The sequence below is a fragment of the Narcine bancroftii genome, chromosome 4 (genome assembly GCF_036971445.1).
Source record: "Narcine bancroftii isolate sNarBan1 chromosome 4, sNarBan1.hap1, whole genome shotgun sequence".
Lineage (NCBI taxonomy): Eukaryota > Metazoa > Chordata > Chondrichthyes > Torpediniformes > Narcinidae > Narcine > Narcine bancroftii.
Genome location: NC_091472.1, coordinates 176,543,499 through 176,567,648, shown reverse-complemented (window position 1 = coordinate 176,567,648; position 24,150 = coordinate 176,543,499). Strand labels below are relative to the sequence as shown.

General features: G+C 42.5%; 1 protein-coding gene across 1 annotated transcript; it reads left to right on the top strand.

Annotated features, from left to right (window-relative positions):
* Positions 1-12,882: 12,882 nt before the first annotated feature.
* Positions 12,883-23,771, top strand: pebp1 (phosphatidylethanolamine binding protein 1). Its single transcript, XM_069933132.1, has 4 exons — positions 12,883-13,060; positions 14,597-14,706; positions 15,591-15,691; positions 23,413-23,771. The coding sequence occupies exons 1-4, from the start codon at positions 12,926-12,928 to the stop codon at positions 23,628-23,630; spliced, it is 564 nt and encodes a 187-aa protein (XP_069789233.1). The 5' UTR covers positions 12,883-12,925; the 3' UTR covers positions 23,631-23,771.
* Positions 23,772-24,150: the final 379 nt, after the last annotated feature.

Sequence of the window (24,150 nt, the reverse complement as noted above, 5' to 3'; positions counted from 1 at the left end):
TAGATCCTTGGCTTAAAATGAACAGCTTTTTGTTTTCAATAAGGACATAAAATTAGCCACCCTCCAGTCTTCTTCCACCACACCCATCCTCACTGCTGATGCAAATATCTCATCCAGCACAATCTTGGGTGGGCGAGGATCCTCCATCCTAGAGCCGTGCACTGCCCAACATAGCTGCATCTTCAACAGCATCGTCTCAATGCCGGTGACCTCCACCTGTTCAAGGACTTCAATGTTGGTGACACTGAAGTGGATGTCGAGGATGGTGTGGAGGCAGCGCTGGCGGAAGCGCTTAAGGAGTTGTAGGTGGTGATGGTAGGTGACATTCAGGAGGGTGGTCAGTACAACACCTCTGTACACACTGATCTTTATTCCAGACTCTTTTGTACAGCCTGCTGAATACGCTGTTTGCCAGTCTGTTGTCAACCTCGTTATCGATCTTGGCATCTGACAAGATGGTGCACCCCAGGTAGCTGAACTGATGTACTGTCTTCAGCTCAGTCCCGCCGATGGTAATGAGGGGAGGATGGTACTCTTTAATACATTAAAAATGAACCATATACTTAAACTTTTGCCTACTATAAGGCAGACAAAGAGTCGCCATTAGTATTGCCTGGCACCTCTTGCAGTATGAGAGAAAGAGAAGGAGGATAGTCTCTTCAGAGGCCCTGAGTATCCATGGATTAATTTCCAGCACATCTGCATCAGCACTTCTTCAATCCATCGACAACCCAAGCTCCAGATCCAAACTTCTGAAACGATCAGGAGGCCTTCAGTGCCTGAGGCCCTTCGGGAACCCTTCTGTCTCTGTAGCTGTGGCGGCGGCAGCAGCGGCGGTAGCGTCGAGTTTCCGCATGGGGGCGAGAGGCAGGCCAACACTATGGTTGTGAGGGTGGGCTGCCCCTTCCGGGTTCGGCGTCTCCATGACGTCAGGCATTGCCGTGCAGGGGAGCCCTCATTCTCATTGGACGAGAGCTCTGGGGAAGAAGAGTTTGAATGGGATAGCGGCGATTGGGCTTCACACGAGGCACTGTGTTTGCTGGCGGCCATTTTAGACCTACAGACTGCAGCAAAGTGGCCCTTTTTAAGGCACTTCTGGCACTTGGCTTTTCTTGCTGGGCACTGGGACCTGCTGTGCTTGTCCCTCCCGCAGAAATAACATTTCGGGTTCGCACGGGGCAGGGTAGCAGCAGCCGACAGGCCATCAGTATCTCGGGGGGTGGTAGGGTAGAAGGGCACTCTACTCACATCAGAACGAGGGGTCCAGTCCCTAGAGAGCTCGGTGGACTTTAAGGCTTTGATTGCAATCTGGGCCACGTCCTCTAGTTTTTCTACCCCTTGTTCGAGCAAGCGCAGCCTCACTTCATTCGATCTGAGCCCGGCCACATAGGCATCCCGGACGAGATCATTTGTGATCTCGGCAGCAGTTTTGTCCACACAGTTACAGTCCTTGCCCAATGTCTTTAATACTTGTAAATATGCCCTGCTGGACTCGCCGGGCTTTTGCTTCCTCGACGCAAGCACGAGCCGGGCATGAACTCATACAGTCCTTTCAGTACCTTTATGGCTGCGGTGTAAGTGGTCTCATCCTGGATGTTCTCGTAGACTCTCAAGGACACCATAGACAGCAATGCTGTTAGACGCTGGTTATTCTCCTCTACCTGAATGAATATCAGGAAGTTTTCAAAGTTCAGCAGCCAGAAGTTAAAGGCTTTGAAGGCTGTAGCTGACTGTGGGTCGATATCAAGTTTTTCTGGCCGAGTTAAACGCTCCATCCCTTTCAAAAAAAATTCTTTTGCTAATAAAATTGTAGAGCTCGTCGAAAGAACCAAAGACTTGTTGATCCAAACCAAGGCTTTTATTAGCAAAAGACCGGAGCTCTTCACAGGTGGCCGACCAGTCCAGAATGATCCGACCTGGCTAGGGACACAACCCTTTAAGGCCCAGACAATAGGTGTGGCTTAGCTCTCAGCCAATCGCTGTAAGCACAGTCTAGATACAGTAACTATATACACTATGTACATTGGTGATAGATCTGTACTATCACAGTCTCTCAGCACCCTCTCGAATCCTGGCTCCGATACCTGGTTCCCATGAGCCAGTATCCAGCAGCCCTCAGCCCATGTGGGTACCCTGACCGCAAGTCATCTGCAGCCTCCATCGGTCCCTCAGCCGCTGAGCCTCTATTTGGTTCGCCCCTGTGGTCACTGTCATGTAGGGTCATCTCACCTTCTCCATGTGGGGGGGTGGGGGGGAATCCTCCCCTCCCATTTCTGATGTCATGCCCTGGTCCGCTGCTCCATGGAGTTTTCAAATCCTCTGTGGCCACTGCTAAGCATAAGTGCCGCCATCTTGGGCAGTCAGAGACTTCGCCGTTGCAGGATTTTAGTTTAAAAACACTATCAGCTCCTTTAACAGGAAGTTTAAAGCTTGTCCAGAGCTGCCGGCATTAGGACTGGGTGATTGAACCCTTTGGAGAAATGTGGTGTCCCTGCTCTCCCAGGTCTCTGGCAGCACCAACATGTTTTGTACAAAGAGATTAAATTTCCATTTTGCAAATTATGGTTGATTACTTTTTATAATCCTGAATTCTCTGTTAACCAAAGATATACCATGATTAAAGGGAAAGGAAGGTTTTGTGAATAAGCCAATAGACTCATCTCATAGATGAGAACTTAATTGATTCGTTTCACTGCACACATTGCAGACTCCAGACTGCAAAGATTGGTTGTTCCAGAGATGATGTTCCCCTCAGTGAACCTGTTATCCTGAAACTAGGCCAAGATGATTGAGATTCCCTCACCATGTTCTCAGCTCCTAACTTCTAAATGTTTCTTAGAAGTCCAGATGTTTCAATTCAATAATTTCTTATGCGTCAGAACTCCCGGGAGTGCTCATTCTGCTCAAGTTAATAGACTTCAAACATTTGGCCACTTCTGGAATGACCAGGATTGTGAAAAGTGTGAAGTAAATGCAACTGTATTTTTTACTTTAATTTTTTTGAAAAAAAATTAGGTATACAGAACGGTAACCTTCTGGTTCATGTGTCCATTCCGCCCAATCACACTCTTTGTGTCCTTGTAACATTTTATCCCACCTATCATTAGTCTTGACCACTGTGCCCTTGAGGCCTTCATTGAATCATCATCATGTACTGTAAACAGTTGTGGCTCAGCAGTGATCACTGTGGGAAACCATACATTATTAATTGCTAATTCAAAATGACCCTGTAGCACCATGACCAGTACTATCCCACGATCAAGAGGGAATTGCTTCTCCTACATCCCCAGTTTCTCATTCAGCTTGACCAGTCCAATCCCACTTTTGGTGCATGCCATAGATCCTCCAAATAACCAGCCTTTTTAGATAAACAGACCTTATGGTAAAGGAAATGAAGCACCTGTTTGACCAGTTACCAAAGAACAAGGCCTTGCTTTCTGTGTGATTAACAATGACCCTTGAGACTTGGAACACCAACTGAATGTCTACCTGGGATCTAACTGAACTGCTCGGTCTTGACGAGATGTATTGCAGTAGTGCTCCATCTGCAGAGTTGCAGAAGATCGTGCACAGCTTGAAGTCTTACCACTTCAATCAGGACTCTTGTGGCAATCTCTGATTTGCTGTGGCCTCTGCTCTGTCGGGGGGACTGCTGGTGACTGGCTCGAAGCTGGCTGAAGGGGTTCCAGGTATTGGAACTGTGATGCGAGGGGGTGCTGAAAACTATGAAGGTTTCCTGATCGTGTTTGAGGTTTGGATCTGGAGCTCAGGTTGCCAGTGGTTTGGACTGGACCCTATGTGACAGCGGAGGTTGCGGGACTGCTGGAGGTGAATCCACGGACACACGGTGACGGGAGGGGGGGGGGGGATTCTCTTTTGTTTCTATTCTCTGACTGTAAGAGGCGCTTCAGGCAATTCCTGCCAATAGACAATCTGTCTGTCTTACAGCAGGCAAAGGCAATTCTGTGTAATATGACAGTTTTATTCCATTACAATAAATTGAATCTTGATTTGTCCAGTTTCAGCAATTATGCTGTTTATGTCACTGGCCTGAATGACCAAAAAGGATGTCATGAGCAGTGGTGGGAGCTGCTGGAAGATGGCCACAGGCTTGTTTTCTAGAGATGGGTGAGATGAAGCAGAGCTTTTACGTACATAAACTTCCATTCTCTTACTGTGAGGGGCGCCGGGCAATACTAATGGTGATATTTTGTCTGCTTATAGCAGACTAAAGGAAATTTCATGTAATATTACAGTTTCTGTTTTATTACATGACATTAATGACAAGATGCCACAGTGGTGGTAATGGCGTAAATAGAAATGAATGAAACAATGCACAGTGATGGAAATGTATTGATATGAAACCAAGGGTGGGAAGAGACTTTGACCATTTTTCCTTTGGTAAATAATCTATTGTGAATAAAGTCTATTTTTGGTTAAAAAAAAAGGTTACATGACAATAAAAGAATCTTGACAACCCCCAGTTGATTTCAGTGATAGTGAAGTTGTTTTCCATGACAGAATGAGCAGGTTAGAGGAGAGCAATCCTTGTCTCTGACCATATTGATTGTCCATGGGGCCATCCATCATCATGCTCTCTGTTGAGAGTTGGGAAATGTGGTAAGTCACTTCTTCCCAAAACAGCTTGGCCTTCACATGGGCAAGGCAGTCTAACATTGCAACATATTGATAGTACACACAATGCAGTCTGTACACACTGTTTTGTAGATTAATGATCCAAAGTCATTTCATTCAGAGACCTGCTGACTTTTTTCCATACTGCGGCAGATTATGTTGTGTTTGTTTTGTATATTGATATGCTTTGGGGAGATACATTGGGGCAGGTTTTTTAGTGTAGGTCACATACAAGCCTTGTAAGACAGATCTTATTTAAAATACTGGAGCCCTGCTCATGCTAGACATGTAGCCCCAGAGCCTTTGCAAAAGCGTTGGAGTGCCCAAGAGGCTTCACTAATGGATTGTTGTTTACAAAAAGTCAACAGATGAAAGAACTTGTCGGAACTGCAGACTGTCTGGAGTGGAACTTGCTGTTTTTGGAGGGTCATGTGGTTTTGCAAGCAGAGAGGGTGTCAAGCAGGCTTTTTGCTGAGAGAGGGTGAGAGAAAGAGAGAATTCAGTTCTGTAGTTCCACAGTCAGCAGCAGCAGCTGGGACTGGAACAGGACAAGCTGGCAAACTTGTGGAAAACCCCATTTTGAAGGCAGGTTGTGAGTGACAATAGACTACTGAAGTAGGCCAGTGGCCCTTCGAGCCAGCACCGCCATTTATCGGATCATGGCTGATCTTTCCCTTTCAATAACCAATCCTAGCCTTATCCCTATAACCCTTAACTCCCCTGTCCACAAGAGCCTTATCCAGCTCTCTCTTAAATCTATCCAACATATCCGTCCCCACTACCCTCTGTGGCAATGCATTCCACAGACCCACAACTCTCTGGGTAAAAAAAATTCTCCTCATATCTATGTTAAATGGCCTTCCTTGTATTCTTAAACTATGCCCTCTCGTCCTAGTCTCTCCCATCATTGGGAACATGTGCTCTGATTTCACCCTGTCAAGCCCTTGATAATCCTAAATATCTCAATCATGTCTCCCCTAAACTCCATCATAATCCAAGTCTTTCTAACCTATCTGCAAATGACAATCCTGCCATCTCGGGAACTAACCTTGTAAACCTGCGCTGCACTCCCTCTATAGCAAGTATGACTTTTCTCAAATATGGGGACCAGAACTGGATGCAATACTCCAGGTGAGGTCTCACCAGGGCCCTGTACAACTGTGCTTAGTTCAGCCTGGTCAAAGCCCTTGTGATCCATACAAGAGGAGAGGGCTGGCTGCCTAATGTTTCACTTGAAATAAGGGAAACAAAAAGGAACTCTGTGGAGACCTGAAAAAAAGAGGTTATCATCTGAGAGGGCAAGTTTCTTCACCAAGACACTGAAGTGGCTGGTTACAAGGAATCAGTTGCGGGTGTCCAGCAAACAACAAATCTCTCTCTAAAAGCTGACAAGAACCTTCCTGAGCAGTAACCATTTACTTTTCAAGCACCAAAGCCTGGTGAACTTTATAAATATTAAGTTCTGTGCACAGTATAAGAATTGCCTGCAACTAGTGAACTTGAAAGAATGAGAAGTGAGATTGGACTGTGAATCAAAGAGCTTTTCTGATTCACATTACAATATTAGAATTAGAAGGGGGTTGTTAGGTTAGTTAAGTCAATCATGATAAGTTAAAGTGTGATTCTGTTTTCATGTTTAAAGATAATTAAAAACAACCTTTGTTTAAGTAACCATTTGCCTTGGTGGATATCTTTTGCTGCTGGGTTTTTGGGTCCTTTGGGCTCGTAACAATACCTTGATTAAAAACTCAAGCCCAAAACGTTGGTTATGTATTTTTAACTTTGTTATATTTTATAAAGGACACTATTTGACCTGTTGAGTTTCTCCAGCATTGTGTTTTACTGCAAGCATGGTGTTCTACAGACTTTTACTTCATTTCACCATAGTTCAGTCCAAACATGCCAATTCTTTATGTAAATCAGATGACATTCAGGGCCTGATCTCCCTGCAAACACAAAAGAGAAAAGAAGACAGATTCGCCCAACTCCAGATTTGTTAAGGAATCTTTCAGTTTCCCATCTGTTAATTTGGACTGAACTACTGCTGTGTGCAGAGCAGTCACATCCAATTACAGATTCCCCACCCCTGAAAGCACAGTTCAGAAATGTTGCCCATTATGTACTGATCTTATATTCTATCAAAACTCTCTGCCCCCCATTGATTAGGAGAGTAAAAACACAATGCTGGAGAAATTCTCCAGGTCAAATAGTGTACTTTATCTTCTTTTCTTTTCTTTGGCTTGGCTTCGCGGACAAAGATTTATGGAGGGGGTAAATGTCCACGTCAGCTGCAGGCTCGTTTGTGGCTGACAAGTCCAATGCAGGACAGGCAGACACGGTTGCAGCGGAAAATTGGTTGGTTGGGGTTGGGTGTTGGGTTTTTCCTCCTTTGCCTTTTGTCAGTGAGGTGGGCTCTGCAGTCTTCTTCAAAGGAGGTTGCTGCCTGCCAAACTGTGAGGCGCCAAGATGCACGGTTTGAGGCGAGATCAGCCCACTGGCGGTGGTCAATGTGGCAGGCACCAAGAGATTTCTTTAGGCAGTCCTTGTACCTTTTCTTTGGTGCACCTCTGTCTCGGTGGCCAGTGGAGAGCTCGCTATAGAACACGATCTTGGGAAGGCGATGGTCCTCCATTCTGGAGAAGTGACCCACCCAGCGCAGCTGGATCTTCAGCAGCGTGGACTCGATGCTTTATACTGGAAAGATATATAAAGTAAACTTTTTGTTTGGGTGCTATTATGTTTATTCCTTGAAGAACAACCTTTTGTGGGTTTAATGCTTAAACAACTACTTTTTTTGAGCTACTTGAACCAACAACGCACTACAACTGTTGTAGTCTACCTTTTGTTCCAGCGCCAACCGTGTGCATTGCCTACTGGGTAATGTAGTTCTTTATTATACATGCATTATAATTACACATCTTTTCCCTTTTTAAAAAAGGGAAAAAAAGTACAAACGCAGTACTCTGTCTACATTACAAGGGTATCTACATTCTATGGCCAGTCTCTTTCCACTCAGCAGCTTTCAGCTTCTGAGCTGGTTTAACAGTCCTTTAGGGTCTGGTATATGTTTCCACTGGTGTACTGCTTGTATTTGCTGCGTTAGTATTTGTGTTGTTCTGTGAACTATAAACAACATGATCTTCTTCTACATGTGCCAGCCCCTTTTGCGTACTGACAGGTGAGGGCTGCATGGTTGGAGCTTGTGGTCGTAGATCCATGCAGTTTCTTCTCAGAGGTCTCCCTCCCACTGTCTGGATCTGGTAGGAATGTGGATCTATTTCCTCTTGCACTTATCCTTACATGGACCACGTACCAGAATTGTGATCTCTGATTTGAGACTGAACTCCAGGCTTTAGGACTGGTCGGCATTTCCTAGACTCATCATGATACTGTTTCTGTTTTACTTTCTCTTCCACTTTAGCCTTTTTAGCCTTGTGCACCTTTAGGTGACAACAGATTTTCATGCATTGGAAGGTTGGTACGTATGCGTCGATCCATCAGCATTTGTGCAGGAGAAAGGCCATTCTGTAGTGGTCAACTTCTGGAGTCATTAGACTTCTGTGGGAATCCTCTCATTCTTCATGTGCTTTCTTCATGAGGCTCTTCACCACCTTGACAGAATTCTCTGCTAGACCATTAGACGTTGATGTGGAAACCCCCTGAGAATTGTCAAATTCATTGCTCGAAAGTTGTGGACCATTGTCTGATACGACTTCACAAGGAACTCCATGCCTCACAAACACACTTTTCATGAAAGTGATATATGCTTTACTGAATGTTGACTGCTTCAGGGTAATTGGACAATTAGTCTGTTACTACTATACGATTCTTCCCATTACAGTCAAACAGATCTACTCCATCTTTGAAGTACGGCCTGTTGGGTACAGGGGATGGTGTAAGTGGTTCTGCTTGCTGCTTTGGCATATTTTGCATGAATGGCTTATGTCTTGGTTCATTCTTGGCCAGTACATCACCTCTCGAGCTCTATGTTTGGATTTTTCCTCACCAAGATGTCCTTCGTGTATCTTCTGGAGCATTTCCTTCTGTAGCAACATGGGAATCATAAACCTGTTCCCTCTGAATACCATAGCTTTCACAGCTGATGGTTCCATCTCTTTCTTTTCCAATCTTTTTAATTGGGGATGGTGACTACCCTGGTACAATGAAGAAAAGGGAATGAAACCGAAAATACAGTATCACATATGTATACCTATTAATATAAAACTTCAAACAGTATAATGACAATTCATACCCACTGGATAGTCACTCTTAGCTGCTGCCCATCCTTTCTGTATGCATCTTTGAGCTCTTTCATTGTTTCATCTGTCTGTTTCTTTCCTGATCTGCTCTGTTCTACCCTGAGATACTGGAAATGAGGCGATAATCATGTCAACATGGGCCTATATCTCTGCATTAATCCCTTGGTCACTCTTTACTTTCTTGTCAACTACTCAAGACAGTGCATCAGCTGCAAGCATGTAATTCCCTGGTATGTAGATAATTTTCACATCATATTTCTAAAGCCTTATCAACATGCACTCTCATGGGACAGTCATTTAGTAGTTTGGACGTAATTGACACCAATGTTTTATGGTCAGTCTCCACTTCAAAAGCTTGTCCATAAATGTATTAATGGAACCTTTCACATGCATAAGTATTGGCAAGAAGCTTTCTCTATCTGTGCATTGTTGGCTTCTACATTTGTTAAAGCCCTTGATGGATAGGCCACAGGTTGCCCTGTGTCCTCATGCTGCTGCAGTAGTACTGCTCCAAGCTCATGTCAGGATGCATCAACCGAGATCCTGGTGCATCTATCTGAATTATAACATTTTAGTACAGGCTCTTCTGTTATGACTTTTTTGAGTGCCTGGAAACAATCTTGCTCATACGACCAGATCCATTAATTTTTCTGCTCAAGGAGTGACCTAAGTGGTGCTGATATAGTCGACAAACGAGGGATGAACTTAGCCAGGGTAGTCACCATCCCCAAGAAACGTCTCACCTCCTCTTTGTTTTGAAGCCTGACAAAATTCTCAATGGCTGATGTCTTTCATAGATCAGGCTTCACTCCCTGTTCAGATATGACATCTCCTATGAACGTCAGTGTCTTTACACCAAACTCACACTTCTCTTTATTTAATTTAAAATTGACATTCTCTGTCATGTCAAGCACTTGCCTTAGTCACGTATCATGTTCATTCTTGGTGGACCCCCTCACAATGTCATCTATCATGGGCTCAACTCCAGGTATACTTTCAAAGATCCTGTGGATGGTTTTATGGTAAACTTCTGGTGCAGACAAGATCCCATGTGGTAGCCGAAGAAAATGGTATTTTCCTTCTGGAGTATTGAAACTGCATAGTCTCGAACTTGCCTCCTCAAGCTTCATCTGCCAAAACCCCAATAATACATCGAGCTTGCTAAACCACTTGGCACCTGCAAAATGGGACATGATTTCCTCCTGCATTGGCAACCTAAAATGCTCTCTCTTGATGGCTTTATTGAGATCTCTTGGGTCCAGACATATACGTATTCTCCGTTTTTCTTTTGCAAGATGACAAGTGAGCTAATCCAATCTATAAGTTCTTCAATTTTCTGGATGACTTTCATCCATTCCATGCATACTAGTTCTTGTTTAAGTTCATCTCTAAGTGGAAATGGAACTTTCCTGCATGCATGGACAACAGGAGTCACTGTTACATCTACGTGGATATTATATACACCAGGTAAAAATCCAAACCCCTCAAAGCATCTGCGTACTCTTCCATGAGCGTTGTGTGCTCATCTTCATTCTGTGAAGCCACTATGAACTCTTTTCACCAAGTTGAGCCCTTCACATGCGCTCAGACCTAATATTGGCTGTACTCTCCTTTCTACAATCAGTAGCTGTGACTTTAGATGCTGCCCTTTTGTGTTTGAAGAGCACCACACCACCCTCTCCCCCTTTGACTGGAACATTCTCTCCAGTGTAGCCTGTCACTTTTAATTGCACTGGATAAATCTTGCACTTTATGGTGAGTGTCTTGTAATCATCCATAATAACAAATTCATCTGGGCTCTGATGTCGAGCTTAAATGGAATTACTGTCTCATTCACAGTCACTGGAACGATCCATTCCATTTTTCCAGCATCAATCTGTAGGGAATCTATGAAAAATTCCTCCACTTCTTCATCCACTGTGTGTACCTTTCTCTTGGTAGCCCCTGCTTTTCAGCACTTTGCAAATTGATGATTCTTCCCACATTTATTATTGGACTTTCATAGGCAGGACACATCTTCGGGATATGTTTACCTCTGTACCTGCTGCATTTTCTGTTTGAGGCCACCTCTTTGCTTTGTTGTTGCTTTGGGAAACTCCTGGTGCTCTGCTTCTCTGTTTTCACCACATGAACTGTTGTGTCTATCCTGTGCATCTCCTTAGCTTGTGCTTGTGTGGTCTCTGCTGCCCTACACATATTCACAGCCTTTTACAGTGTCGAATCTTTTTCATGCAACAGTTTTTCTCTCATCCCATTATCTGGGATTCCACAAACTATTCTGTCTCTAATGAGTGAGTTTTTAAAATCTCCAAATTCATAGGACCTACTCAATGTGTGAAGCTCGGCTAAGTATCGGTCAAAGTTCATACCTTGTTTTGGTCACAGGAGAAACACTTGAATATCTCACATGTGACATTTTTACTTGGAACAAAATACTCCTCAAATTTTGTCATCAGAATGTCCAACATAAAAGCTAACTCATCAATTTGAAAACTGTTATTGATGTTCAAGGCATTTTCATCCATCATGTGTAGAAATATAGACACTTTCTGTTTTTCATCAGTCCCTCCATCTCCACCACCGTCTAAATAAATGTTGAATCACTGTTTAAAGTGTTTGCAATTATTGGTTAGATTGCCAGTACACTGCATGGATGTGGGAGGACTTAACTTCTCCATGATGGGAACTATTGTCTTTATTTACCTATTCACACACTTCTGACACCATGTTATGTTTTTTCCTTGAAGAACATCCTTGCGTGGAAAATTTTCGAACTGCTTGAACTGACAATGCACTTGACTTCTGTTGTAGTCTTCTTTTCATTCCCACGTCAACTGTGTGCATTGCCTACTGGGAAATGTCGTTCTTTTTTATGGCACACATAATAACTCAGGCACCTGTCCACATTTTGAGGAAGGGGTCAAGCCCGAAACATTGGTTATGTATCTATCTTTGCTCAAGGACGCTGCTTGACAATCTGAGTTTCTCCAGCATTGTGTTTTTACTTCACCCTCTTGAGTAGGAGAGTGCCCACTCCTACTGCCCCTTGATTACATCTGTGAATAGCAGCATATTGTCAGATATCTTCCAGCTAGGCCAGCCTTGATAAAGTCACAGTTGCCCCGTGGTCCTGCAACTATTGACACGTTGATTAACCATTTCTATCCATGCATGCTGCCTGACTCGCTGAATTTTCCAGCAATTCTTTGCTCAAGGTTCCAGCGTCTGCAGTCGTTTCTCTGCCATGTTTATGCCTACTTGCTCTGTAACGTAATTTATTTTTCTAAATTTTTTATTCATTAAAAATCAAAACTATGCAATGATGGAATATTCATCTAAAATGCTTCCGTATTAAGCCTACTTTTCCTGAGATTTAGAAAAGATTTTTTGAAATGTATGCCACTGATATTTTACCATTTTCCCTTTTATCTATTTTCCCAATCCTTGGAAGGCAAATTCTCTTGGTGCCTGCCACATTGACCACCGCCAGTAGGCTGATATCGCCTCCAACCGTGCATCTTGGCGCCTCACAGTTCGGCGGGCAGCAACCTCCTTTGAAGAAGACCGCAGAGCCCATCTCACTGACAAAAGACAAAGGAGGAAAAACCCAACACCCAACCAACCAATTTTCCCTTGCAACCGCTGCAACCGTGCCTGCCTGTCCCGCATTGGACTTGTCAGTCACCAACGAGCCTGCAGCAGACATGGACATACCCCCCATAAATCTTCGTCCGCGAAGTCATGCCAAAGGAAAAAGGAAGGCAAATTGGATTGATCTTCAAATAAATAGTACTTTTTTCGTATATTTGAGCTTTTATTTGACATGCATTTTCCAACCCACACTCTATTTGTATTCCACACTCGTAAAATGACGACTGTTTAATTTTAGTTCGTTAAAATGATTGGCTGGGCGTGTCTGTTGGGATTAGCCTATAAGAAACGAGAGCGAAGAGCCTGTAAGCCTATCAGAGGCCGAGTCTGTCGAAGTTGTTACATGCGTTGTGACGTCTGCTGAATGTATCCGTGCGAAGATGCCCGTGGAACTGCAGGGATGGACTGGGCCTCTGGCCCTCAATGAAGTGGAAGAGAAACCAGCTCAGCCTCTCGCTGTCAACTATGACAGTGTGGACATCGATGAACTGGGCCAAGAGCTGACCCCGACCCAGGTACTGTGCGGTCGTGGGCGAGGGTGCAGGCATAGGCACGGCCGGAGGCTGTGCGCAACTCATGCTGGTCGGGTCACGGTGCACGCTGCAGCCGACGTGGATCTTGTTACTGTCAGCTCGATTTCAGGGGGAAAATTTGACGCCTTCCCCAATGCAAATGATTTGAAATGGTGTTTCTTTTGTTGTTGGAGCTATCTTTTAGTTTCCAGCTGCTGGGAGAAGTTAATTACACTGTCTATTTTTAAAATCTTCTGGAGTAATGTTAGAGATTCTTGGCCTTTATTTTTTATGGGATGCACGATTAATTGTATGCTAAAAGTAACGTTTCTTGCTGAATTTTAAAACTGCAGAAGCTGGACACACTTAGCGGCTTCGGTAAGAGAAAGGGATTTAACACTTTAAATCCTGGATCTTGGAGGGATTTGATAATTTTGGCGTTATTCTATGGAATGCTCTCCTTTTCGACGATGACTTTATGGTCACAGTTGTTCCGTGGCCCTACAACTATATAATATAAAGGAGCGCCTTTTTGCTCTAAATCACCAATTTACTGTTTGCTGGCGCGACCTCGTTATTTGATTGGCCATCTTCTCATGTCATGTTAGGGGTGAGCGAAGCTGCTCTGCTTGGGCTCTTAATGGGAGGGAGTTGACCGTGCTTGTGTGAAGGACAGGTTTGTGACGCGTTCCTTCCAATGGGATTTGGCTTCCCTTGCCTTGGTTATGACTGCAGATGGCTTTTGCAGTGCCTGAGAACCCAAGTAAATCATGGCTGTGTTTCATTGCACTTGCCATCTTCTGTGGGTCATGGGTTTTCTGCCTGTGGTGGAACCATTGTATAGCTAGCTATTAGCACTGGCTGAAGGAATGTACAGTATGGGCTGGCCCACTCTTCCACTCAGAATCCCCATAAAGGCTGTTATGCCCAAACCCCTCCCTCAGTACCTCCCTTGGAACTGAGCCAGCAGTTGTCGCCATGCTGATGTTTTATGGTGATTAAAGCCTATTAATCAGAGCTCTCAGTCTAATGTGGTTAATTGATAGCACAATACTGCTTTACATCTGCCTTTATTTTCCCTTGGGGAAAGAATAGCTTTCAAAACTGCTTGGAAGGGTAGATTCTACTTTGTTCTTTAAATTGGCCAGCTCCCACTTGACATGTGGTGAGTTTGAAGTCATTGTGTGGATTTCTGAGCTGTGACAGCTGTAGAACAGTGTTTGGATTTGTCATTTGGATTATTTTGATTGATTTGGTTCACAGTGTGAAAAATTTAAAAAAAAATGCTCATGTGTCTGTACTCCTGTGCACATAGGTTCACAGGAGTCCTTGCCCACAGCCCAAATCTTGGCTTTTTAATCCCTCCCAGTTGGCATTGCCTGAACTCAACCAGTTCTGCTTGCACCTCCATGTTCCATTAATCAAATTGATCCTCACCCTTAACTAGTTTGAGCATGAACCCATGTCATTTTCTTTTCCAAATCCTTTGTTGTTAGCATCATGTCAAGTCTATCTCAAAACATTTAATTTTACGTGCAGGTGCAGAAGTGTCCAGTCAGCATTAACTGGCCTGGTTGCAGTCCAGACAAGCTCTACACTCTGATTCTAACTGATCCAGATGCTCCGAGTCGAACGAATCCAAAGTTCAGGTTGGTATAGAAATGATCATTTCTAATAATTTCTTCCAAAAGCTGAAGCTGAATTATTTTCGGATAATTCGTTGAACTGATTGAATATGGCAAATTATAAGAATGCTTGTGTTTTATTTACCAAAGGTGGTCTTTGAGGGAGGTTAAGATGGTGGTTGAGGTCTTAAAAAATTTATGCCAGTTTTTTTCAGGAGGAACCACTTTTCCAATTATTAGTGGAATTTTGGAACCTAATTCTGTAAATGGCCAGTGAACTATATTGATATAAATTAATTAACTGAACAAATTGTTTAATATCTTTTAGTTACAGACAAGTTGCACATAATCTGTCAGCTCTTTGAATGGCAGAACAAGCTCAATTATTCCAGATTCTAGATGATGGGAAGGCATTTTTCCTCTCTCTTCTCCCCTCCCTTGTTTCTGAATTAATGACAAACATAGATTGGAGCTAATACAATATTTTCTACAATTCTATATTTTCCTCTAGTTTGTCTGATAGTGCCTAGTGCAGGAATCTCTGCTTCCATGTTTCGGTGAGCTCTGGTTATAGAATGTGGAAATTCCATTTGATTATCTCTTGAGAAGTTCTGTGCTTTCACAGAGACATTGAAATAGAACACTTTTCAATGTTTCCTGACCATTTCAACAAGCTAATTCTTCAAGAATGGGATCTGTCAATTTAATGTTGGACTTTTTTAAATTTAAAATGACAATCAAATTTGTGATCTTGCTGCTTTCCTATTAAACTTCATTCTTGACGTCTTTGGATTATGCTGTTGAAGGTAGTGTTCAGAATATTCTAATTTAACCCATATCCTGGTGAACTTCCCGAATTGTCTAATGAGCTCATTGCCCAAGTATGAATCTTGTTCTTTATTTAATAGGGAATGGCATCATTTTGTTGTAATTAACATGAAAGGAAATGATATTAAAAGTGGAGAAATTCTTTCTGAATACATTGGCTCTGGTCCTCCTCAAGGAACTGGTAAGTCTGTTTTAGCAGTACAGATTGAATAATTAATCAAGTGTTTAGTAATTTTGGCAACTGTCAGCCTTTTTGGCTTTTGTTGTGCAAAATCTAAATTCTTAATGTGCCTTTCCAATATATCCAGTGCACCATATTGCACACTCATAAGTTACTCTACATTGGTAGCAATATATTTATATTTCTGTTGTCTAACTTTGTGTAAGATTAATGGGGCTTTATTTGTAGGGATTGTTCTATTTGTTGGGATGTAACTATGCTTGTCCAGAACATCCTAAAAGGGGAGGGTAAAGAGCCTGAGGTCGTGGTACATGTTGGTACCAGTGACGTTGGAAGGAAGGAGGAAGTGGTACTGCAGAATGATTATAGGGAGTTAGGTAGCGAGCTTAGAAGAAGGACGTGACGGTGAGGGCAGGAATAGAATCAGGTGGAGGTTAAATATGTGGCTAAAGGGGTGGAGTAAGAGACAGGGATTCAAGTTCTTGGACCACTGGGACCTTTTTTGGGGGAAATGGGACCTATACCGTAACGATGGGTTACATCTGAATCCCAGAGGGACCAGTCTCAGGGGGAGGGTGGGGTCATTTGCTCGGGCTGCCAGGGGAGCTTTAAACTAGTGTGGTTGGGGACAGGGGTTCAGGTAAGGAAGGACAGCAGAGTGAGGGTTTGCAGGCACAGGAAAAAGACATATACACATAATTCAGGGGTCGAACAGCAGGAAGTAATGAATAGATGCTATAATGACAATGGTAAGAAAGGTAGAGAGGGTGATAGGCAGAAGGTAGGATGTGGGAGATCTGAGATGTATTTATTTCAATGCGAGGAGTGTTGTAAGGAAGGTTGATGAGCTAAAGGTGTGGATTGACATGTGGCGTTATGATGTTGTGGCCATTAGTGAGACGTGGTTGAAGGAGGGTTGTGACTGGCAGTTAAATATTTTGCTGCTTTATATGTGACAGAATTGGAGGAATAAGAGGGGAAGTTGTGGCAGTACTTGTCAGGGAAGATATTACAGTGGTGCTAAGGCAAGATAGACTGAAGGGCTCATCGAGGGAAGCAGTGTGGGTAGAACTGAAAAATAAGAATGGTGAGGTTACTATTATAAGGGTATAATTATAGACCACCAAATGGGGAGAGGGAACTAGAGGAGCAAATGTGCAAGGAAATGGCTGAAATGTGCTGTAGGAATAAGGTGATGATGGTTGGGGATTTCAATTTTCCTAACATAGATTGGGAAACACAGTCAGTGAAAGGGCAGGATGGCTTAGAGTTTGTACAATGTATTCAGGACTACTTTTTACCCCCTCCATAAATCTTCGTCCGCGAAGCCAAGCCAAAGAAGAAAGAAAGAGATGTGGAGATGCCCACTAGAGGGGGAGCAGTGTTAGATCTGTTGATAGGGAATGAAATAGGGCAGGTGATGGAGGTGAGCGTTGGGGAGAACTTTGGATCCAGTGATCATGGGTCCATTAGCTTTAACTTAATTATGGAAAGGGATAGGTCTGGTCCAAAGTTGAAAGTCTTCAAGTGGGGGAAGGCCAGATGGGATTTGCAGAGAGTTGTGTGGGCTGATCTTTTTGCCGGAAAGAATGTAGAGGAAAATTGGAGGGTATTTAAAGGTGCGATTTTTGAGAGTACAGGATCTTTGTTCCAGTCCGGCCGAAAGGCAAGACCAAAAGTTCATGGGAGCCGTGTTCTCTAGGAAAATTTGGAAGTTGGTTTGGGATAAGAGGGAGGCCTATACTAAATATAAGAAACAAAATATTGATGAGAATGTATGATTGTTACTTAGACTGCAGAAAGAACCTTAAGAGGGAAATTAGAGAGGCAAAAAGGTTTGAAGTGTCCATAGCTAATAAAGTGAAAGTGAATCCTAAGGGGTTTTACCGATACGTGAACAGTAAAAGGAGGGTTAAGGATAGAGTAGGTCCACTGGATAATGGGACCAGAGGACTATGTGAGGAATTGTATGGGGAGATAGGAGAGATATTGAACACTTATTTTTCTCATCTGTATTCATGAGGGAAAGGGAAATTAGACTATGTGAGGCAAATGACTTAGTTATGGAAAGGATAGGGATTAGTAAAGAGAGGGTTTTGGAGCTTCTATGGTCAATAAAAGTGGATAAGTCTCCTGGTCCTGATGGGATTTTTCCCAGGATGTTAAGGGAGATCAGGAAATAAATAGCGTGGACTCTTGACAGTGATTTTTTACTTTTTAAACGATCACTGGAGGAGGGTATGGTGCTGCAGGATTGGAGGGTTGCAAATGTAGTTCCGTTATTTAAAAAAGGCACAAGGTGCAGGCCAAGTAATTATCAGCTAGTAAGTTTGACTTCAGTGGTGGGAAAAGTTATGGAAGGTATTCTTAGAGATAGTATGTACAAATATCTGGATAGGCAGAGATTGATCAGGGACACCAGCATTGGTTTGTGAATGGAAAGTCATGTTTGACGAATCTTGTTGAGTTTTTTGAAGAGGTGACAAGAAAAGTGGATGAAGGTAGGGAGGTTGACGTGATCTATTTGGATTTTAGTAAGGCTTTTGTAAGGTTCCGCATACAAGGTTAGTCAAGAAGGTTCAGTCACTTGGGATTAATAGAGAGATAGTGAGATGGTTTCAGAGGTGGCTGGAAGATAGACAGCAGAGAGTCATGGTGGACAATTGTCTGTCAGGATGGAAGCCTGCGACAAGTGGTATGCCTCAGGGATTGGTTCTGGGCCCCCTGTTTATCATTTATATTAATAATTTGGAGGAGGGTATGGTTAACTGGGTAAGAAAATATGCGGATGATACGAAAATAGGGGGAGTGGTGGATAGTGAGGAAGGTTTTCTTGGATTACAGAAGGATTTGGTTTGTTTGGAAAAATAGGCTGAAAGATGGCAGATGGAATTCAATGTAGACAAATGTGAGGTGCTGCATTTCGGAAAAAATAACTAGAATAGGACGTATGCAGTTAAGGGGAGGGCATTGTGGTATGCAGAGGGATCTTGGGGTTATGGTACAGAGTTCCTTGAAGGTGGATTCCCATGTAGACAGGGTGGTTAAGAAGGCATATGGTATGCTGGCCTTCATAAATCATAGTGTATAGGAGCTGGGAAGTGATGCTGCGACTGTTTAAGGCATTGGTGAGGCCAAGTTTGGAGTATTGTGTTCAAAGTTCTGGTCTGCAAATTATAGTAAGTATATAGATAAGGTGGAGAGAAGATTTACAAGGATGTTGCCTGGCTTACAACATCTAGAGTACAGAGAAAGATTAAGACGACTGGGACGTTATTCATTGGAACGTAGACGGTTGAGAGGGGATTTGATAAAGGTATTTAAAATTTTGAAGGGAATAAATAGACTAGACGTGAGTAGACTCTTTCCCCTGAGGGCAGAGGAGGTTGGAACAAGAGGGCATAAGTTACGGGTAAGGGGGCAAAACTTTAGAAAAATATGTTAGAGGATGCTTCTTCACTCAGAGAGTGGTGGCAGAATGGAATGAGGAGATGGTTGCGGGAAGATCTTTATCATTTGAGAGAAGGTTAGATGTGTACATGGATATGAGGGGGTTATGGGCGGAGAGTGGGCGGGGGGGGCCGGTTAGTGAAGTTGTTCAAGTGAACCAGCGCAGACTCGTAGGGCCGATATGGCCTTTTTGTGTGCTGTAAACTGTTATATGAAGATGGAGTGACTTTTGTATTCCAAACTACTGTGCAAATATAACTACGTTTCACAAGGTTCTGAAGGTAGTTTGAGCAGTAGATCTGCTAGAGAAAAAAATCACTCAGAATTAATGTCAAATAACTTTTGTAGTTGGGTTACAATAGTAGTCAGATCTAAGGTTTTTTTAAAATTGCCCATTCTCCCTTAATCACACATGAAACCTCAAACATTCATCAATCTTGTTTGTTTGTTTTTTTTGTACATGTAGACATCTAGCCTGGATTGTCAGTGTGGCTATAATTCAAAGCCTTTTAAAACTACATTGTACAGTTTTGCTTTTGCACTGAGGTTTAATAGTAGTGGTTCAGTGTATATTGCATGTTTAATGCCTTGCCTGAATTTACTAACAATTTTTGCTCTTGGTGGTGTCAATCTTGGGGATTTGTTGTCAGTGGTTTGGGATGGGTGAGTGTACATCCTCTCATGTCCCATCTACTAGCTCAGTATGCTTGCTGCCTGAGTGGCAATGCTCAGGGGTGTGGCAACTCCATGATGGAAGCTTGTGATGGCATCAGGCAGAAAGGGGTTTTGGTACTAGAAGACATGTTTGCAAAGAGTCTGAACAGGGCTGTTCACCCAGAACCTTGGCCTAGACCCAAGGGAATAGAGCAGACCTGCTGCACATTACTGCAGTGTCAAGAATCCAGCTCCATTTATGGTGTCCTGATGGGCATGGATCGGTTGCTATATAACTAGGGAAGAGTATTAGATGGGGGAAATATGAGTTGTTCTTAATTATATTAGTGCTAGCAGAGGCACGATAGATTGTAATATTTTCTGAATGTCTTTCTCTCCACTGCACCCTCCACACATTTGCAGCATGGTGACTATTGAGAGTGGATGGAAAAGTAATCAGTCCATTTTCCTTGCTCGGGGAGGGAAATATTTGTCCTTGGAAAGTGGGTAGAGCTACCTTTCTAATTGTACAAAAAAATTAATTTTCAAAATGGCTTGGATAATGTTTCATTATTGGCCTACAGAAATTGCATTGTAATTGTGGCTCCCTGTCCCAAGGTGGGGAAGAGGACCAGTTCGATACAACAAAGTTGTCACTCCTCTGGCTGGGCACCTGAGGATGCTGCCATTCTTGCCTGCTGCACTGAATGACTTCTCATTTTGTAGAGTAACTGCATTAATGCTTCAGAAATAGCAGCATAAATTGTACTTATTTGCTTCCTTTTTGGATCTGATTTTCTCTAAAATTGGAAAATAGTTGCCAGTTTTATTGAATTGTGATGCAATAGAGAAATGTGGGTAAAAATGTACAGCAGAAAAACCCCACTTTCTATTCTTTTGATTTATGTTATGAGCCTAGAGAACCCCAAAACTCAGCAGCAATAGAAATTCACCAAGACAAATGGTTACTTAAATAAAAGTTGCCTTTAATTATCTTTAAAAGTGAAAACAGAATCACACTTTAACTTATCACTTTCTGACTTAACTAACCTAACTTAACTCCCTTCTAATTCTAAGAGCATGTGTGTGTAATATGTGCAAGTTCAGAAGAGTTCTTTGATTCACAGTCCAATCTCACTTCTCATTACTCCAAGTTCACTGATTGCAGGCAATTCTTACACTGTGCACAGAATTTAACATTTATAAAGTTCACCAGGCTTTGGTACTTGAAAGGTAAACTCTGTCAGTTTTCAGAGAGGAATTTGTTGTACGCTGGACACACAGCCACTTCAATGTCTTGCTGAAGAAACTTGGCCCATCAGGGTTCTCTAGATGATAACCTCTTTACTTCAGGTCACCACAGAGTTCCTTTTTGTTTCCCTTATTTCAAGTGACATTAGACAATCGGTACTCTCCACTTGCATGAACCATAAGGGCTTTGACCAGGCTGAATTAAGAACTCAACCCGCCTTCCAAATGGGGTTTTCCACAAGCTTGTCCTGTTCCAGTCCCAGCTGCTGGTGCTGTCTGCAACTACTATAGAAGTGATCTGTGTGTGTGTCTCTCTATTTCTGATAGAAAGCCTGTTTGACTCTCTCTGCTTGCAAAACCACATGACCCCTCTTAGAACAGCAAGTTCCCAGCCAGACAGAATGCGACTCTGACAAACTCTTTCATCTGTTGCCCTTTTGTAAACAACACTCCATTAGTGAAGTCTCTTGGGCGCACTCTCCAAAGCTTCTGCAAAGACTGTTGGCCCCGACATGTCTAGCATAGGGCAAAGCTCTAGTATTTTAAATAAGACCTGTTTTGAAGTGTTTATATGTGACCGACACCAAACAAAAACTTATCTATATTCTGCCACATGTAGGATGCAGGAAAAGATTAGTCTACCGCAACATAAACTTGCTGAGACTCTGGAAGGCTTTGTGTTGAGACCTTGTCCTGGGGAATTGGAGGCTGTGAGGTGACCTTGTCGCAGAATATAAAATCATGAGGGGCCCTAATGGGCAGGTCTAAAACCAGAGGGCACAGATTTCTGGTAAGAAGGGAAAGACACCTTTCACACAGGTGAGCAGAACCAGCTGCCAAGAGATGGTACAGTGTTCAAAAGCTATTTGGGGCTGAATGCAGGTAACTGGAGCTGTTTATGTACTGTAAAACTATAATGGATAAAGGGCTTTTGTATGGTCTCTGAACATTGAACGAAAAAGCCCCATAATTTTAGTGAGTTGAATGTAATGCAGATTCGTAGTGAAACCTTCGTCCACCCAATATCAAAGTTGTGGGAAAGAATTGTTCTGGGACGGCTAATTCAAGCTTCGAAGTAAAACTAGAGAATTTTCATTTTCCTTGCAGCTAAGATCGAGGAGAGGTTTGTTCATGATCCTTTTCCCTAATGAAATACAAATTCAAAATGACGGGTCAAAAATTTGGGGTTGAGGAGAAAAGGGGCCTGATGTAGAAAGTCATCCAGAATGGGGAGCCTTGTGAAAAGGGATGGGTCAACAATTGGAGCATCCAAAGGAGAATGGGTCAGCATGAGAGAATATAATTTTCAGGGCAAAGGTGAAGAACTGGGAAATGAGATAAGGAGCTGACAAACTCCTCCAAATGTTACCTACTGTGGTACTATTCTTTTCAAAAAAAATTGAACCATATTAACCAAAATACACACAAACATCTTGCGCTGGACTCCACAGCATGTACATCAACTTCCCCACGTATACATCAACTCAACAACTAATTATAGGAAGGATATCAACAAGGTAGAGAAAGTGCAGAGAAGATTTACAAAAATGTTACCTGGGTTTCAGCATCTAGATTTTAAAGAAAGATTGAGCAGATTAAGTCTATTTTTTTGGAGCATAAAAGGTTGAGAGGGGATTTGATAGAGGTATTTAATATTATGAGGGGGATAGGTAGTGTTGATGTAGTTAGGCTTTTTCCATTGAGAGTAGGAGAGATTAAAACAAGAGGTCATGAAGTAACCTGAGGAGGAACTTCTTCACTCAGAGAGTGGTGGCTGTGTGAAATGAGCTTCTGGGAGTAGGGGGGGCAGGGTCAATTTTGTCATTTAAGGAAAAATTGGATGGGAGGAGAATGGAGGGGTTATGCAGGTAGGTGGGACTAGAGAAGACTAGACTAGAAGGGCCTGTTTCCGTGCTGTAATTGTTATATGATTATATATATGATTTCCCTCTTGAATATACATAGTGTCATTTTTTTCCTTTTACCCCCCTCCTCCCTTCACACTAAACATTCAACATGTACAATAAACCCATTAAACAATGTCATCACATAATGAAAATAAACAAGAAAATTGTGTCATTGACTTTTACACACTGGGCCAGTTCATTTCGTTGTCTTCTCATTCTGTCATTTTAGGCGGTGGAGGTCTGTGGTAGGCCCTCTCTGTTGTGTTCCATGTACGGTTCCCAAATTTGTTTGAATACTGTGTTATTTCTTATGTTATTTTTTTCAATGGAATACATTTATTCATTTCTATCTGTGGTACTATTCTTAAAGGTGACTCCATGTTGCCAATAAACTTCCTGTTTACTTTCATATTAGTTTCTGGCAGGTTTTGCAAATTAACTCAATATTTTTTTCTTCAGGCCTTCACCGCTATGTCTGGCTGGTATATGAACAATCTAAAGCTCTACAATGCGATGAATCACGTTTGACCAACAGGTCTGGTGATAAGCGTGGAAAATTCAAAACTGCTGATTTCCGTAAGAAGTACAATTTGGGATCACCAGTGGCTGGGACTTGTTACCAGGCTGAATGGGATGATTATGTGCCTAAACTTTATGAGCAGTTATCTGGAAAGTAAAATCTTGCAACCTTCTAAGCAACTTTTCAGTTTTAACAAATTACACACATCCCCATGACTACTTTCAGTATTGTTTGACAAGTTCCTAAAATGTCAATCACCTTGCTTATGGTTCCAAAATAAAACATTAATGAATGAAAATTAATTTTTTCTTTATTTAACAGTTCAGTCATTTAAAAAATGGTCATTTGTTTTCCAGATCTTGCAACAGTGAGTATAGTCACAAGTTTACAAAGGAGAGGTCTGAGCAACCAGTTACAGTACAACTCCAAAATCCTCAGTTATGTGGAAATTCATTTTGAAACCAAACTAACTGCGGACCTCGGGTTCCTGGGCAGGAGCAGGACTCTCGGAGGAGGGAGGAGTCAGTGATCAGTGAGAATTAAACATTATTTTAATGCTTAAAAAGCCTTACCTTGGTGTTTGTTGTTTAAACATTATTGCAAGTAATTTGCTGTTGCTACTAGGTTGTTTTTAAAAAAAAAAAAAATGGTTATCTGAAATGGGCAGAGTCTTGACC